The sequence below is a fragment of the Vulpes lagopus genome, chromosome 2 (genome assembly GCF_018345385.1).
Source record: "Vulpes lagopus strain Blue_001 chromosome 2, ASM1834538v1, whole genome shotgun sequence".
In the NCBI taxonomy this organism is placed as follows: domain Eukaryota; kingdom Metazoa; phylum Chordata; class Mammalia; order Carnivora; family Canidae; genus Vulpes; species Vulpes lagopus.
The window spans coordinates 47,016,247-47,035,315 of NC_054825.1; the positions used below are offsets into that span (position 1 = coordinate 47,016,247).

At 35.3% G+C, this 19,069-nt stretch overlaps 1 protein-coding gene across 4 annotated transcripts in view; it reads right to left on the reverse strand.

The window, feature by feature from the left end:
- Positions 1-19,069, reverse strand: part of LRRC49 (leucine rich repeat containing 49) — a 150,523-nt gene that overhangs the window by 33,967 nt on the left and 97,487 nt on the right. For all 4 annotated transcript variants that reach the window (XM_041736103.1, XM_041736112.1, XM_041736130.1 and 1 more), the window contains 2 exons: positions 11,977-12,060; positions 6,885-7,048 (listed from right to left, as the gene is read on the reverse strand). In XM_041736103.1, coding sequence (XP_041592037.1) covers positions 6,885-7,048; positions 11,977-12,060 — 248 coding nt within the window. The remainder of the gene's footprint in view (positions 1-6,884; positions 7,049-11,976; positions 12,061-19,069) is intronic.

A 19,069-nucleotide genomic window follows, 5' to 3' on the forward strand; every position in this document is an offset into this window, starting at 1 on the left:
AGCTCAGAAAAGACTTAAGAAGATCCTAAGAAGTCATCTCCAATTGTTGAAAAGCAAAGACAAGGGGAAGAATCTTGAAATAGAAAGGGAGAAATGACTGATCACGTCTGACGGACTCTCAAGATTAACAGCCAATTTCTCATCAGAAATCATGGAGGGCAGAAGGCAGTGGGATGCTGTATTTACAGTGCTGAAAGAAAAAAACTTTCAACCAAGAATTCTATATCCAGCAAAGCAGCACTTTGAAATTAAGAAATTAAGAAATTCCCAGATAAGCAAAAGCTGTGAGAGTTCATTGCTAGTACACTTGCCCTACAAGAAATGCTAAAGTAGTCACTTAGACTGAAATAAAAGGACATCAGATAGTAAGTCAAAGCCATATGAAAAAACAAAGAATACCAGGAAAGGTAATTACATAGGTAAATAGAAAAGCCAGTATAACTGTATTTTTGACTGGTAAGTCTTCTTTTTCTCTATATGATTTAATAGACAAATGCATAAAATAATAATAATAAATCTATGTTAATGTGCACATAATGTATAAAGACGAAATTTGTGACAATAACGACATAAACAGAGTGAAACTATATAGAAGCAAAGTTTTTATATATGATTGCAACTAAGTTGGTATTAATGCAAACTAATTTGTTATTAAGATGTTAAATGTAATCCCCAGGGTGACAACTGAGACAATAGCTAAGAAATACATACAGTAAAAGGAATGGGAAGAGAATCACAATGGCACACTAAATAGTCACTTGAACACAAAAAATGTAAAATGGAGGAACTGAGGAACAGAAAAGCCACATGATAGAAATCAAAGAGCAAAATGACAGAATTAAGTGCTTTCTCATCAGGATTTGATAGATTAAACTTTCCAACTAAAAGGTAGTTTTTAGCAGAATGGATTAAAAAAACAAAACTCAACCATATGCTCTCTACAAGATTATAAGACACAAACAGATGAAATTGGAAGGATGGAAAAAGATATTCCATGCAAATGATAACCAACAGAGAGCCAGAGTGGCTGCTAATATCAGACAAAATAGATATCGTGTCAGTAAGTGTCCATAGGACATTTTATATCGATAAAAGGGTCAATCCATCAGGATGGTGTGACAATTATAAACATGTTGCATTTCATGTCCAAAATATATAAAGAACTGGCAGAATTGAAGGGAGTAATAGTTCTGCAATAATAGTGGGAGATTTCAATACCCTACTTGTAATAACAGAATAACTAGACAGAAAAAATAATAAGGAAATGGAGGACTTCAAGAGTACTATAAGTCAACTAGATCTAACATACATAGAAAACTCTACCCAACAACATTAGAATGTATGTTCTTCTCAAGTGTGCATGGACCATTCTTCAGAATAGACCATATGTTATATGTTAAGCCACAAAACAAGTCTCACACAGAACATCTCTGAAAACAATGGAATAAAACTAGAATTCAGTAACAGATAGAAATCTGGAAAATTCACAAATGTATGGAAATTAAACTCTTAAACAATGGGTCAATGATGAAATCACAAGGGAAACTAGAAAAGTATAGCTCATAAAAAGTTGCAATGTAAAATAGTGGGAAAAGTAAAGGGTAGACTCGTCTTGCATAATGAAAACTTGAAAGCTACTATCTATAGCAGATGAAACACAAAATAGAGGTTTAGTTATAGTAAATTCCAGGAGTTATTAATAAAGGAATTCTGGGTATATAGTGTTTGGGAGCTAACAAGTGAGTGAATCCTTGTCTATTATAGCAAAAAATCTATCTAAACCTCATAAGTTGAGAAAGTATAATATACATTTAGAGATTTGGTAGAAAAGGAGTTAGCTTAAGGAGAGCACATAATGAAATGAGCACTGGGTATTATACTATATGCTGGCAAATTGAATTTAAATAAAATTTAGGGAATCCCTGGGTGGCTCAGTGGTTTAGCACCTGCCTTTGGCCCAGGGCATGATCCTGGAGTCCCGGAATCGAGTTCCGCGTCGGGCTGCCTGCGTGGAGCCTGCTTCTCCCTCTGCCTGTGTCTCTGCCTCTCTCTCCCTCTCTCTGTGTATCTCATGAATAAATAAATAAACAAACAAATAAATAAATAAATAATCAGTCTTAAAAATAAATAAATGAATAAAATTTAAAGAAAAGGAATTAGCAAGATATTATTTTTAAAAAAACAAAAACAAAAACAGCAGCCACCCAGGTAAAAGGAAAATCAGGTGACTGTGCCATCAGAAAAGTCAATGCAAATAGCTTTTCAAGATGAAGAGTGTTAACTTATGCCAAATGGTGTGGAGAGTTCAAGTATAAAATAAGGACTTCAAATTCAAAAAGTCTATCTGTATACTCCGGTAAGAACCCCTGGTGCATACCCATACAAGGTATAATCAGCTCTTTTAGAAATAGCTCTGTCTTTCTGATGTAAGAGATTTTACATGAATCAAACAAGCACAACTAGATTGCAGAAATTATTTATAACCACTAGAAGTTATAAGTAATTTTGCATTAAAATTTGCCAATAATTCACTATCTTTACAGTTTACTCTTCTAACTTCAAATATCATCTATGTCTCCTTGACTTCATAGTTTTTAAGTAATTAAGAGGGTCAGACCAAGATAATGTAATGATGTCTCCTTGGCACTTTGAACTTACATTACTAAAAAATAAATCTTCTGCCAGAAATTGTGGATCCCTTTCCAGTGATTCATTACTGCTCTCCACTGAACCCATACATCACTTTTCCCATCTCTCCCAAACTCCTCTTTTGTGCTTCTTGCTTAAAAGGCCTCTGACTTTGTGGAACTTCTAATAAAAATTCTGAAACTCTTGGCAGTAACTATAAGGCATAACGACTTTCACTAACAGATACTTCCTCTTTGTCTTGGAACTGAATGCTTGTTTTTGAGACCATAAAAGAGAAGACTCTGTAAGTTTAAATTATTTTAGAGGGTCACAGAATTTTTGGTCATAGCTGCTTAAAAAGTTCAAAGTGTTGGGAAAGTCATATTAATAGTCTGCAATTCCTATCTATTAGAGATCTTTTGCCAGGTAAAAGAGCCGATTAATAAACAAAGACATTCTGCCAACCCAGTAAAACGTGAACAGTAAACAGCCCTGCATCAAGAGCACAGGATGCATGACTTAGACTGGAAGGAGATAAGGCTGATCACTCTTGAATACACTGGCCCCTGGTGCCACACCTAGCTCTACTATCAGTAATTTCGGTATCCACAATAATAGCTTCAGTTGATCTCTCTCTCTGATGACCCTCACGTCTACTCCTCTCCAACAACCCACTCCCATGGCCACAATGGCCTCCAAGTTGCTCTCAGATATGTTGCACCTTCAAAATCTTCCACTTCAAAAACTTACTTAACTCTGACCATAAATTCCAACTATTTCAACTCGCTACTCACCCTCTTACTTCATAAGCTTCTCATCTTCAACTTCATTTAGATTTCCAACTTCAGAAATACTAAATTTTCTCCTAATCTGTTGGCAACCTTGTATTTTTTAATACTTTAAAAATCTACCCCAGACCATATTACCAATCATTTTTTTATCATTATACTTGAATTTTTTATTCTTTATCTTTGATCTTTTATCTCCTTACTCTTTATCAAACATATAGCTTCTCTACTCTTACACCTACCTACTCTGTGCTCCTGGAAGACTCATTCAACAATCTGACTATAGTTGCTACATTTTCATGGTCTCTAACCGCATTTAATTCCTCAGAATTTTCCTTCAATCTTTCAATGCTTTTCTAATGAGCTCCCTCTGGATACCAAACAAAACCTGAAAAAATGGAGGTATACCATGATTTCTAAAGTGATGGCTTATTATCTTAAGAATGTCAATACTTCTGAAATATATAACTTAAATGTCACTTGAATATATAACTTAAATGTCACTTGAATACAATTCTTAACATTTCCATTTAGATTAAATAACTTATCATTGAAGTGTAATTAACATACAATGTTATATCAGTAGATTAAGTCATTCTAAAGTTCATATGGATCTTTAAAAAAAGGGGGTGGGATCCCTGGGTGGCTCAGCAGTTTAGCGCCTGCCTTTGACCCAGGGCATGATCCTGGAGTCCCAGGATCGAGTCCCACATCAGGCTCTCTACATGGAGTCTGCTTCTCCCTCTGCCTGTGTCTTTGCCTCTCTCTCTCTCTCTTATGAATAAATAAAAATAAAATCTTAAAAAAAAATAAAGTTCATATGGAAGAACAAGTGTGTGAGAATTACAACTTTGAATAGTGAAAGCAGATTTCCCCTACAAAGATATTAAAACTTACTATGAAACTACTATAATGAAATAGCTTTGGTATTGGCATTAAAATAGATAAATAGATTAGTAAAATGTAATGGAAAGTCCAGAAATAGGGGCACCTGGGTAGCACAATCAACTGAGCATCTGGCTCTTATTTCAGCCCAGGTCATGATCTCAGGGTCCTCAGATCGAGCCCCATGTCTGGCTCTGCACTTAGTGTGGAGTCAACTTGAGATTCTCCCCCTCTCTCTCTGCCTCTCCAGATTGTGCTCTCTCTCTCTCTCTCTCTTTCTTTCTCTCTCTCAAATAAATCTTTAAAAAAAAAAAAAAAAGAAAGTCCAGAAATATATACAAATATTTATAGGAACTTAACATAATATGAAAATGGCATCCCCATTAAAAAAGAGAATACCTTAATAATAAATGCCATTATCAAATTGACCAAATGAAATAAATTCAACTTACCTAACATTATACATAAAAATAAAGTTGGAGTAGAAAGAACTACCTTTTAAAACCTTATTAAAATTTTAGGGTATAATGTATAAGATTATTTAGATAAACTTGGATCTAAGAAAACTTTTTTAAAATTTTTTTAAAGATTTTATTTATTTATTCATGAGAGAGAGAGAGAGAGGCAGAGGGAGAAGCAGGCTCCATGCAGGCAGCCCGATACGGGACTTGATCCCGGGACTCCAGGATCACGCCCTGGGCCGAAGGCAGGCGCTCAACCACTGAGCCACACAGGGATCCCCCAGATCTAAGAAAACTTAAGGAAGGTAGGAAAAAATGTTTTTTAAAAAACAGCAATCAGAAATAAACTGACTCATGTCGTATTTCATAAATCTAAAGCGTAGGACTATAAAGTTTTAACTTTATAAAGTGTTATAGTTCTGACCAAGTAAAATGATATTAAAGAAAGCTCTAAGGTGATATAAGAATGATATATGTTTATTATATAAATTATAAATTATCACTGAATTAAAATTTCTATTCTTGCTTTATGTTGCTAGCTGAAAAATCTGAGAAGTTCTACATATAGCTATGATACCCAGGTGAGCTGAAGAAAGTACAATATAAATTAATATAAGTATAAATTAATCCTATAACTAAAATTTTTGAAGTATATTTGGCTAAATATATGTCACATCCTTCAACTCCAAGAAAACTTCCAAAATATTAGTGTGATGCCTCTTAAGTTATTTTCTTCATGTCATTTTTTGCATATGAAAAGTTTAAAGAATACGACCTGAAAACTTGGAAGAAAAGCTACATTATATTTAGTATGAAATGTTCTTCAGAATTTGGTTTAAGGTCTTTAAATAATGGTGTTTCATCAAGTGAAACAAAATTGAAAAGCATTCTATCTTTGATTTTTAGGCTTTGTTTTAAATTTATATAAATATATAAATGATTTTTTAAAATATAAATAAACTATATATATATATATATATGCTTTATATCTCTCATTTATTTGATTTGAATATGCTTTTTTTAACTTTTTTTTTTTAAGATTTTATTTATTTATTCATGAGAGAGACACACACACACACAAGGCAGAGACACAGGCAGAGGGAAAAGCAGGCTCTATGCAGGGAGCCTGATGCAGGACTAGATCCCTGGTCTCCAGGATCAGGCCCTGGACTGAAGGCGGCACCAAACCGCTGAGCCACCAGGCTGCCCTTGAATATGCTTTCTAAAGAGGAAAAGAAATATGTAAAATCTACATAGTGCACTCAGATTTGCTCATAAAACAGGAGATATATATTATGTGACACATATGTTACAGAAGAAAAGAGGTCATAAGCCCACTGGAATAACAGATATTATACAACACAGCTGGAGTAATTATTCAGGTCTTATGCCAAAATTGCTTAATTACTACCAGTTAGGAGTAAGGTTTTGTGCTGGCTGCTGGGGACACAAAAGAGGTCAAGATAATCAGGAATCAGAATCAGGATTCTTTTCCTCTTCAAGCTTACACTCTAGTAGGGAAGATAGATATGAAACAACTAATCACCCACTAGTTACTTAATTATGTTATGGTAAGAGCTGAGAAGAAGTATACAGTACTGAGAGATGAGGGGATTCTGAATGAGTCTAGTCTCCAGTATGCAGTTGGGGAAGGCTTTCCAGGAGATGTGAGGTTTAACTTTAAAATCTTCAGCTGGCATTAACTAGGGCAGGGTAGGGAAGTAAGGCAAGAAGTAGTGTCAGGGGACAATACAACTGTTGTAGGAGAAAGGCTCTGAGATAGGGAGTAACAACTGCAAGCCACTGATGCAGCATCACAACAGTGGCTAATGGTATGGGATGAAGTAAGTGAAACAGGTAGAGGGTCTCCTAGGCTACATTACACTAAGTAATCTAGATTGTTTTCTTATGAAAAATAGGAAACCACTGAAGGGTGTTTTAATTACGGGTCAGTTTATATTTTCAGTATTTCCATCTTCCCTTTTAAATTTAAACTTCTAATTTGAGTAGGTTTTCTTAGGAAAACCATTTTTAAATAATTGTATGTTAAGTGGTTTCCCATTTTTGCTCCAAATTCAGTTCTCCAAAGACATTAGTACCCGGAAAGAATACCATTGCATACCCTGTTTCCTCTGGAAATGCAGAGACGGTGCTTCCATGGAGCTGAGAAGGGTCCTGAGGAGAGTCAGAAACTTTTCTATCTTGATTTGGAGCAATATTGGGTATTCGATGTTGTTGCAAGTCCCACTTTCGAGCTACGTTGTTAATTGTTAACCTTTTCTTCTCCTATGAAAAAGTTTATTGTGACAAGAATTACAGAAAGCAATTTTTTGTAGCAGGAGAATATCCCCAAAGCACGTTGTTTATACTACTTATCATACTTTTAAAAGGAGCCCATTCCTTAAAAGTAGCTACAAATAGGTACCCTAAAAGTACAAGTGGCCTTTATTTACCCTGTGCACTTAATCATCTCAATAAATGGTCTATCATCCTGAAAGAGAAAAAAATTACACACAAACAATAATTACTCCCATTAAAGATATGAAAATTTACTATCTGAAAGTTCAATTTGACAGAAATTTATATACTTTTGTGTTTAAACTAGCAGGAAGAAAACTAACAATTTTTTAATTTTCCTACCCAGTTATTCATACTAGTATGATGGAATAATCTCCATTGAGAGGTGAGGAGAAGAAGAGGGGTTGATCAATGTTCCGAGCTTCACAGGATGACTTACAATGTCTGAAAATTAATAATTACATAAAGACTACTAAAAGAAACTGTACTAAAAAAAAAAAAAAAGAAACTGTACTAAGTTGAAATATTTCTAGGCAACTAGTACATCTTAGATGAATAGGAAAGAAGTTAATTCATTATATGCAGTGGATGCTTTACAATGGTTGTCAAACTTTAGGGTGCCCAAAATAATAAAACACCAATTGCTGGTTCTCATCTCATTCTGATTTAATGTGTTTGAGGTGGGCTTGAGAATTTGCATTTCTAAAAGCTCCCAGCTGCTGTTAAGGTTACTGCTGCATGGACCTCACTGTGAGAACCACTGACTTAGGGTATTGGGGCTCCATTCTCTCACAGAAATTTGTTGAAAAATGCAGCTAGACTACTGAAAGAAAATGTGCCTGACTGAAATGTTTCTACTCAGCTTATATAAATTGATAAGGAAAATAATATTCTAGTAAAGTATCCATTATCAAGTTATCATCTTTAAATGGCATGTCAATGTGGTCAAAGTGCTGAAAATAGACACTTTCTCTTTCCTCTTTACTGACAGCACTCATCCAATGACCGATCAGCTGGGTGATATTGACCTCTCCTACTGCTGCTTTCAGAGTCAGGAAGGGCTGCTAGGAAAATTCTTTGCCCATTTCCTCAGTGCATATATGCAGAATAATAAACTTTTAGTTCCATCTCTTTGCCTATATTGGGATATCTAAAATTTTAGCATTGAAAAATGGTATTGAGTACCTTAATTAAAAGTAAACTTTTTTAGGGACGCCTGGGTGGCTCAGCAGTTGAGCGTCTGCCTTCGGCTCACGGGATCCAGGATTGAGTCCCGTACGGGGCTCCCTGCGGGAGGCCTGCTTCTCCCTCTGCCTATGTCTCTGCCTCTCTCTTTGTGTCTCTCATGAATAAATAAATAAATCTTGTAAAAAATTAAACTTTTTAAAAGTTCTGTTCTTTTTCTGTTGCTTGGTATTTCAAATTTGTCTGTATCATTAAGTGGATTATATTTATGTGTGTGTATATATATACATACATATACATATATATACACACATACATGTATATACACACACACACACACATATGCTTCTGTGACTTTTGGATATTTTATGTATGTCTTCTTCATCTAAAGCAAATAAGAATCTGCTATTCTATAAAAACGTTTTTTTTCCCCCAAATCTATACTAAAAAAATCTTACCTTAAGGAATTCTATTACAGTTATTCATAGATAACTGGTACAACCCAATTCTTAACCTAAGTATTATCATTTTTACCCACCACCAGGCCAGTTTTAAAGAGGCAAGGGCAGTGAGCTAACAGCAGATGGTTCTCATGCTGGCTCCATGCATTTGGTTTCCTAGTTGACTGGGAGTTGGCAGAAAGGAATATTCTTAATGAGGCAGATATAGCTGTGTTTAGAAAAGTGATACACAATATCTTTATACACTGAGTATGTTAGCACATTTATAAGATAATCTGAAAATACAAACACTTTCCTATACCTACCCCATAGTTAAGTTTCCTTTATTTGGGTTACTGAAATTAGATCAACACCAGGTTGACTAAGAGAATGGTTATTTTTTATTGGGGCCAGAAAGAGGGAAAAGACATATTTTAAAATAGGAGTGCAGCCTGGGGTCAGGTGGGGGTCACTGGCTGGCCAGGGGCCACATAAGGACTCTAGGTATCTGTGGTACAAGAAAAAAAGAAGCAAGAAGAAGGTTAGAGATTCTACAAGGCAGAAGAGGGGTATCCAAAGAACATCTTCTGCTCAAAGATCATGGATGCATTCAGCGTATCAGTTATAGTCATGTTTCTAAAGCTAGATAAAATACAACGCCAAGCCTGTGTTAAGGTGACAATTATTTTAGAAGATTCCAAATTTCAGCTTTTGCCACTTGAGTCTACTCTTCATAGTCCAAGCAATACTGCACCAGTATATTCTGTAACTATCACTTTCAACAGAAGATATGTGTCAATGCACTCTTCTGGTCCCTTCATAAGCACCCACCCACTTTTCTTTTCTTTTTTTTTTTTTTTTTAAATTTATTTATGATAGTCACAGAGAGAGAGAGAGAGAGGCAGAGATACAGGCGGAGGGAGAAGCAGGCTCCATGCACCAGGAGCCCGATGTGGGACTCGATCCCGGGTCTCCAGGATCACACCCTGGGCCAAAGGCAGGCGCCAAACCACTGCGCCACCCAGGGATCCCCACCCACTTTTCTTAATGATCAATTCATTTAATGATGAAATCAATTCATGTTGTCACATGAAATAATAGCCAGTAAATGCTGAGGATCTTCAGTATCATGATTTCAAATCTGGGCTAGGGCTAGAATCCAGGTCTCTTGATTTCCCATGCTTCTCCTCTAATTAAAAAATTTAGACGTTAAATAACTTTCATAATTGAAGAGTTCTATTTAGTGGCTTCAAGAGAAGCATTCACTATTTTTTGAAGTTCTCATAAAAATTTTCCAAAGTATAAAAACCAAGTTGGCTAAATGTTTAATGGCACATTTCCGAAAATATTGATAGTAAACAGCATCTGAATTGGGTATATAGGAAAAAAAATTCAGTGCAAAGGCAGAGTCCAGAGCAATTTGTTACCTATACCAGGCTCAACTTATACTGGTAGCTTTAAAGATAAATCATCTCTCTGTTTATTCTTCCTTTCCATATTCTAAAACTCATACAAATGTGTTCTTTTGGTCCCAGAGTTTTAGTCTATTTACTTATTTACATATTTTTATTCCTTTATTCACTTATGCAGCTTATGTACAGCAGCTGTACAATGGGAAACATAGTTGACCCTTGAATAACACGGGGATTGGGCCCGGGGTGCTGAAAATCTGTGTAAAACTTTGGACTCCTTAAAAACTTACCTACTGATAGCCTACTGTCACCTGGAAGCCTTACTAATAATATAAATAGTTGATCAACACATATTTTTAATATGATATGCATTATATATCATATTCATATAATAAAATAAGCTAGAGAAAATAAAATATTAAGAAAATTATAAGGAAGAGAAAATACATTTACAGTAGTGTACTGTATATATTGAAAAAAATCCATGTAATAAGTGGAACTGCGTAGTTCAAATTCATATTGTACAAGAGTCAACTCTACTACTTTTTTCCAAATGAACCATTACAAAACTTAGCAATAGTATTATCTGGCAATGATAAATCTTGCTCCTACCTATACATTTAAAAAATTTTGCCTATATTGGTTTATATTTCCTATAAACCAAAGTGTGTTTTTGGCCAACCCTTAGAAATATTCCAATATAGAAAAGACTAAAATTCTATCAGTTAAATCAATAAAAAGAGATATCAAAAGGGGGCCTAGACACATCTAATTAATGAGATGAGGGAAAACAGGTAAAGTTGGGGAGGAGTCAGGAGGTTAGAAATAACAGCAAATGAGAAAATTGTAGCATGATGGGTAAGAGTTCTAAATACTCTTTGAAGCAGTAGTCCTGAGCTGAGAGGGTTGTTTTTCTTTTTTGTTAATTTAAGAGTAGTTTTCATAGAATAAAACACACAGATTCAAGCTTTGATCAATTTTGACAAATGCATACACCTGTGTAACCCATACCCCTATCAAGATACACATTTCCATTGCCTTAACAAGTTCCCTTGTTTCCTAAGTTTGTTTTGTACAACTTCATATCCCTACTAGTCATCTTTTGAATTCTAAATGGCATTTTCATTTTAAAGGAAAGCACCTACATAAGAATGAGTGATAAAACCAGCACGGTATCCTTAGTTTTAGAACATAGTATGAGCATACTACAAGCTATAAACTTTAAGCTGTCTTCATTTATTATAGTTCTGTGATGTCCATATAAAATGTTTTAAAAGAAAATATTTTTCATTTTTTAAAGAAAATATTTATTTAAGGAAAGTAATAACTGCTATGCTAAATCATTTAAAACTAGTTTAAAACAAATTTTAATTCTTTTTTTTTTTTCAAATTTTAATTCTTAAATCCTCAAAATCCCTACCACCTCTATATAAGAGAAGCTTTTTAAAAATTTTAAAATTACAAAGCAATTATTTAAAAAGAAACCCATGTGTCAGAGCTAATTAAAATATCTCCATAAGGATAATGGTCTATTATGGTAGTTTCCAAAACGAAGGTACGTGGCACAAAGTGATGCACTGGTGTGGGGAAAAAAAAAAACTGTAACTTGTGTTCTCTTTATTTTTTTATCCCTTCTTTTTAAAATCTGTAGCTTTCACATGTGCTTTATAATGTACATTATATCGCATTTCATAAGTACAGGTTTATTTATAGGTAACTTATAAAAGTTATAAGGGTGTTTATTTATAAAAAATTCTACCGATAGGAACGCAAGCTTTATGAGGTCTGGAAAGTGCTTTTCTGGCTGACTAGCAAGTGTTGGAGCAGTGAGCACGTGCACACGTGCGCACACCCGCGCACATCCCGTTAGGGAAGGTACCTTAAGCAAGGACTGTTTATGACTTTCCCGCTTCTTCTCTTCCTCCTTTTTGGCTACAATAGATGCCATACGCCTTTCTTCTTCCTAAAAGCAAAAAATGTTTCCAAGTGTTATTAAGCATTTAACCTCTTCTGTGCTATTTCTTTGGTTCTGCAAGTCTAGCTTTCTTTGGGAGAAACATACTACTTGCTAACAGAAAATATGCCCTCATAGAAAGCTAGTCTTGGGATGGCTGAGTGGCTCAATGGTTAAGCATCTGTCTTCCGGCTCAGGGTGTGATCTCTGGATCCTGGGATCGAGTCCTGCACTGGGCTCACTGCATGGAGCCTGCTTCTCCCTCTGATTATATCTCTGTCTCTTTCTCTGTGTCTCTCATGAATAAATAAATACAATCTTAAAAAAAAAAAAAAGCTAGTCTTTTTCTCTTTAATGTGTTCTTCCTCCCCAGTTCTAAGATGTGTGTTCTTAAATCTACTCCCAACTCTTGATGTGAGCTGAACTTAGCTGATACAAGAAAGAAACCAGAATGAGAAGAGCAGGAAGAAAGGTCGGGGAGCAGGTTTATATAGGTTTTCCTTGTAGGCCATGCACCACAGTTCCACATACAAAGACTTAAAAACTTTCTACTATGATGATGAAAACAACAAGAATTACACTTCTCACAACTTTCATTTGACCCATGGATGTAAATCAGAGCTTTTTAAATACTTAAGTATGAAAGCCTTTTGTATGGAGAGTATGAAACTCTCCATTGATGCTTAACAATTATTCTCCATTAATATTATTACTACCTTTACTTTGTTTTTAAGTTGATTTGGCCAGTCTAATTTCTTAAATTCTAAAAACCATAAAATAACATTATACTTTGGAAAAAATTAAAAACCAGCCATAATTCCAACATGCTAACTCATACTATCATTCCTGTATTACCTTATAGTATTCCCATGAAACACATTTTTTCAAGTTGCAACCTGTATACACAATGTGGATTGTGTCTTTTTCCCCTAAAGATTGTCAAATTTTAGTAAAGTACAAACACATAATTTTAAATTTTATTATCAAAAAATTTGTAGGTATTCAAAATGATGTCACAATTTGAGAAAACAATACCTTCCTAAAAGATGAGCTTGAAAATATCTTAAGAAATGGGAAACTATAACAAGTAATTTAGCACATTTGACGGAGAACTCTTACAGTAATGAAAAATTATGGAAACTGAAATGAAAAATCCAATGGAAGGGAGCTGAAGAGAGAATCAGGCAACTGGAAAATAGGTCAGAAGAAATTTTCCCATATGCCTTCATAGCACACTATACTCTCCACTAAAGCACTTACCCTGTTTCTTTTCTTTTTAACAATCTCTGCTACTCTCTCTCCCCTCTCCTACCCCAACTGCTCTTTGAAGGTATGGACCATGTCAGCTCCTGGCATAATGTACATAGTCAATAGATATACATTTGAAGAATTGATTATTAAATATACATCTTCATATATCTGTTCAATAATTTCCTAAAACTGGAACCACTAAATCAAATGGAAGACATATTTCTCGTGCTTTTGACATGTTTACAAATTGCCCTCCATAAGTATAGTACTGATTTCTACCCCTACCAGAAGTCAGCATTTGATTTAAAACATGGTAGATGGTCATAAGAGCTGTTCACCAAATATTCCTATGTCTTCCCACATCCAGGCCCTCATTGTAAGATAGCAATTCTTACCCCTTATCAGTTAGGTGCTGTCATGTGACTTTCTTTGACCAATGTCATATGAACAAAAGTGACATGTGTTTATTTCTGGAGGAAGTCTATTTGGGAGGAAGTTTTCAAAGACAATGTATAGTTGGCTATTCTCTTTCTCTCTGCTATAGAATCTGCAAAGCTCCACATGGTGAGTACTTTGAAGGCCTCAGTTCTGGAATGAGGATAACACAGAGCAAAGTTCCCAGTATGAACATGAAATAAACTTTGTTGCTTTAGTCCACTGAGGTCAGAGAAGTTGTTACTACAGTATAATCCAGCCTATCCTAACCAGTATATATATCATGTTAGAATTAAGGAAGGTCAAAGAGGCCATGAAAATATATTCTAGGGGTTAGCCATTATAAATGCTTCTGAAAACAAAGAAAAGACCTAGACTAAAAAAGGACATAAAAAATACACAAAGAAAAATTACCCCAGAGTTAAAAAGAAAACCAGAAATGCATCTACTGAAAGACTCTAATTTTAGAAACAAGGTAATGAATACTCTGAGAAGGTTAGTAATTTATACACAGACATCACAGCTAGTGATAAAGCCAGGATCAGGAAGAGAAGCCATGGCTTATGAGAAATGGAACTGGTAGTATTTTTTATAATAAGGACATATTTAAATGTATTTTACTGATTTTAGAAAGATATAAAAGGTAAGGTTAAAATTCAATAGTAATCTGCTCTATGATTTCATTGTGTTAAAGGGAGTGGAAATTGAATGTGACTTGTGGTGAATTTAAAATCTTTTACGATATGGAAAATAGCTTTTCCTAGTGTTTGAAGGCTGAGTAGAGCTTCTGAGGAGAACTCAGTAAGACTTTCGGAAGCTTGATTCCTAGCTTCACAACACAGCTGGACTAACAACTATATTAAATGCTTTCGTTCAGTAAGTATTGATTTGGTACCTATTAAGTATAGCCTATTTCAGAACAAACATTTTAAAAGAGCAAGATATACTGATGTTCAATTGTTGACTCATCTATAAAATGTGAACGAGAAACAGACTGGTTATTCAAGGAGCCAATTTCAAACAGTCCTGGAAACTGTATGGATCACGTCCTACACATACTTAAGAGATGATTTCATCAGATTTTCAGAAAGAATTGAGCTTCTATTAAAAGCAGTAGGACTTTAAAAGGAAGACTAAACCTACGAAAACTGGATACATGCCAAATCAACTCAAATATTGAGTGTTTTAAGGAATTTATATATCTGATGATTACATTTCAGCCTAAATAATTATAGAGTAACTCAACTGGGAAACAAAAATAAACCTTTAATTGTAAAGATAAGCTATAAATCTGTTGGTAAGAAGAAAAAAAACCTGTAAAATTCTGGCATTTTCATGATAATATTTCAATTTCTGGAATAAAAGCCATAGCCTTTATACAGCAAAGGAAAAGGATCTATCTAGGACCAACAAATTATTTTTCCTTACTTCAGTCAGTTATGAAGATGAATAGAGAAATGATTTCAAAGCAATTAAGAAGTACAGTGACTTAATAGGTGTTTGATAAGTTAGATTATACTCTGTTAACAGACTATTTAGGCTCTAAAACAATGTGTATTTTATATGAGAAGATGTTCTGCTCCAAATAAATAATAGCAGTTCTAATATAGACAGCAGTAATTTATTATGTGGGATTTAAAAAAATAAATGGCAATGTGGGTTTTTAACCAGATACTCTAGGATAGTTATAAAAGACACTATTTTCCTTGAGTACAACAAATATTAAAACAGACTTTAAAATCAGAGTTTTTATCTAGAAGAGACAGTCCATATTTTTCATTCAAACAATTTTTTTAGCAGAGAAAACTGATCTTTCTAGGTCCTAGTTAATGTCAAGAGTGAAAGTGGAAATTGTATCACCTGACTCTCTTGGCTCAGGAATATTAGCTGTTAAATACTAGGGGAGGCAAAAAGCCGAACAGGCTAGGCTATGCTGTCATAACAACTTCAAAACTTATATTGGCTTAGAACAAAAATTTACTTCTTGATCACGCAAAGAACCCTGAACTGTCCTCTTTGTAGTGCCTAAGTATTCCAGAGTGCCGTGATTCGACGGCATCTTCAACTCCACATATGCTCCCATGACAGCCACCGCACAGGAGAAAAGTGAAAATCACACAATGGCTTTAAAGCGTTTCTGTCTGAAAGTTACATATATCACTTCTGCTCACATTTCATTGGCCAAAGCAAACTGCACAACTACACTTAAGTTCAAGGAGGAAGGGAAATATAATCCTCCCACCTGCCAAAGAGAGGAGGAAAATCAGAACATGTCAGTGAGCGTTAGTAACGCTGCCACAACAAACTCGTGTCTCAGGCTGTTCCAATTTTTGGAGGGCAAACTGTAACAAGGCCATATTAAGCCAACTAAATGTGCATCTGAAGTGAAAACTTTGGAAATTGTGAAATTGTGTCTTTTTCAGAATTCTGAGAATAGTGCCTATGTTGGCAAAGTACTGCCTTAGAAATTAAAAAGGAGAGAATTCTGCATGTCCTAGAATTGTCTATATAGTTGTCCTTGTTCTAGCCCCCAAAATGTGTCTATTCTATTTTTTTTACCAACAGTTGTGAATATATTTGAAGACCACTATAGTATCTTCCTTATGTCTTCTCCAATTTGTGCCGGGTTTTCTGGAAACACTCTAGTTTATTGTCACCCCTCTAAAACTAATAGTTCAGGTGTAATCTGAGCATCGAAGAGAAAAATGGGGGCTACTCTCTCTATTTTTCTGAATTCTCTATTTCTATAACCTCTAATGATCACATCTCACAATTAACTCAACTTGAACTTAATTTGCTAAGTCTCATCTCACATAAATCTGTGTTTCTGCTGAGAACTGTTTGCTGTCAGGGAGTAAAGTCCGGGATTTTCAATATATCTATTTTTATCTTGCTAAATTCTGCTTGTTTTTCTACACTAGAGGTCAGCAATATTTTTCTGTAAAGGTCCAGATAGTAAATATTTTAGGCTTTGTGACCCACAAAGATCTCTATCACATGTTGTTTTTCTTTTCTTTTTTAATACGATGCTTTCAAAATATATAAACCATTCTTCTCTTGAGAGCTGCTCAAAACCAGTATGCAGAATGGATCTGGCCCCCAGGCTACAGTTTGCCAAACCTTGTTCTGAGATCATTGAGCTACTTTGGTATTCTGTTTTGATTAACCAGTATATCAGGATCTCCAAGTTCTCCAGTTTCTGTCAATCACATCCTATATCAGAATAACAGAAATATTCTCATTTAGTCATTAACAAAAATGCTTAATCAAAGGGGCCCAAGGAAAAAGCCTCAAGGCGTGCCAGTAGAGAATTTTCTACAGGCTGGCATTAATTCATTGCTTCCTGTGCCGTGAAACATTAGAATCACAAATTCACTTAACTATGTTGTCATACAACTTACTCAAAGCAGTATCACAAAAGACTTTGTCAAAAGCTTTGTTTAAACACCAAAACACTAAACTATCTCCAACGCTACTCTTGAGAGGGCCTATTTACAATGTCCAAACTAGAAAATTAATTTTCTTGTCTGGCATGAATTGTTGTTAGTGAATTACTGCTGCCTCCTAGTGACCAATTCCCTTAGTACTCACAACTCTAATAATCCAATTTATATTTCTTTCCTACTAAACATTAAGTTTACTATCATAATTTATGAAATTTATATTCTTTCCTTCTATGATAAAAAGACCAATTAGTTCATCTTACCTTGCAGCTGCAGCTACTCTACTGTTCTACACTGTTTCTCCGATATAACTTTCAAAGGTCTAGCAATTTATTTGCTACATTTATTCAGTGCTCTAGATCAAGCAGAGCAAACTCCAGCCCGCAGGCCAAATACAGTCTGTCACCTGTTTTTGTAAAGGTTTATTGGCACAGAGGCATGCTCATTCATTTATGTACTGTCTATGCCTCCTTTCAGACTATAATGAGTTCAGTAGTTTTTAACAGACTATATAGTTGTCAAAGCCTAAAATATTTACTATCAGACCCTTTATAGATAGGGTTTGCCAGCCCCTGCTCTAGATCACACTTATCTATTCACCTAGCGTAGGCTTCATTTTCTTCTTAGTAATATTTATTTCTACTCTTTACTGACTAAAAGTCATTCTTCTTAACAGAGATAACAAAAGCAAAATCAGAACTGAGGCCATCAATTTATATTCTCTTTTGGCCTCATATTACCTTTTGCCATTCCTCTGGATCAGATTCCCCACCACCACCACCCAGAAGCTCTCACCCTAACTAATCTTCCTGCTTCTCATCTCATCCATCCTATCCTCCCCAATCCATCCCCTGGGCTGCTATCCAGAAAGACAAATATTTTTAAAAGATTTTATTTATTTATTCATGGAGACACAGGAAGAGAGATGCAGAGACACACAGGCAGAGGGAGAAGCAGGCTCCATGCAGGGAGCCCGATGTCGGACTCGATCCTGGGTCCTCTGGATCACGCCCTGGGTTGAAGCTGGCGCTAAACTGCTGAGCCACCCGGGCTGCCCAGAAAGACAAATTTTTAACAGGCAAATGTAATTTAACTGCCTTCAACTCTCCAAGGGTTTTCTATTAAGTCTTAGACGAAAAGCTCAACTCTTCATTAGGACACAAAATGCCCTTCATGGCCTAGGCCTGACTGTCAGACACCTCCTGCTCCCACTCCTGTCCTCTGTGTACACTGAGTACATTTGCTATCCATTTGCTATATTCTCTCACATCTCTCTGCATTTTGCATGCCTCCATTCTCCCTGGGACACTCTCCACAGATATATCCTCCTCCTTTTTAACCACTCTTCAAGCCCAAGTCAAGTATTTTCTCCTTTGGAACTTTTCCTATTTCTCTGGTAGATGTAGGGGTGCTTTACCCTTCAGTGTTACCATGCTGTGTGTGTTTGCAGGCGCATGTGGGTGTGAGTGTGTGTACATACATAAATACATTATCGAGCTATCTTTTCTAGCTTGGCATTTTGAATTATAATCTGTCTACACTAGACAGTGAGTAACTTGAGGGCATGGATTATGATTCTGATCTTGTCATCTCTAGTGTCTAATACAGATCCTAGTCCAGGAACTTTTCAGTTCAATGCACCTAAGAATGCTCAAGAATTTTTTCATGGTGCCTCTAAGTCAAAAGAAATGTGTTAATAGCTCTGTTTACTAAGTAGTTAGTAAACAACTTATCAAGTATTCATGTTCTAGCAACTTAGTAGCCATTTGAAAAAATAATAATACATGTAAATTGAAAGAAAATATATACCATTCTTAAAGAACCACAATTACTTACCAGTGAAATCTGTGTATCTGTAGGGCATTACACAACTTCTCAAATGTATTTAG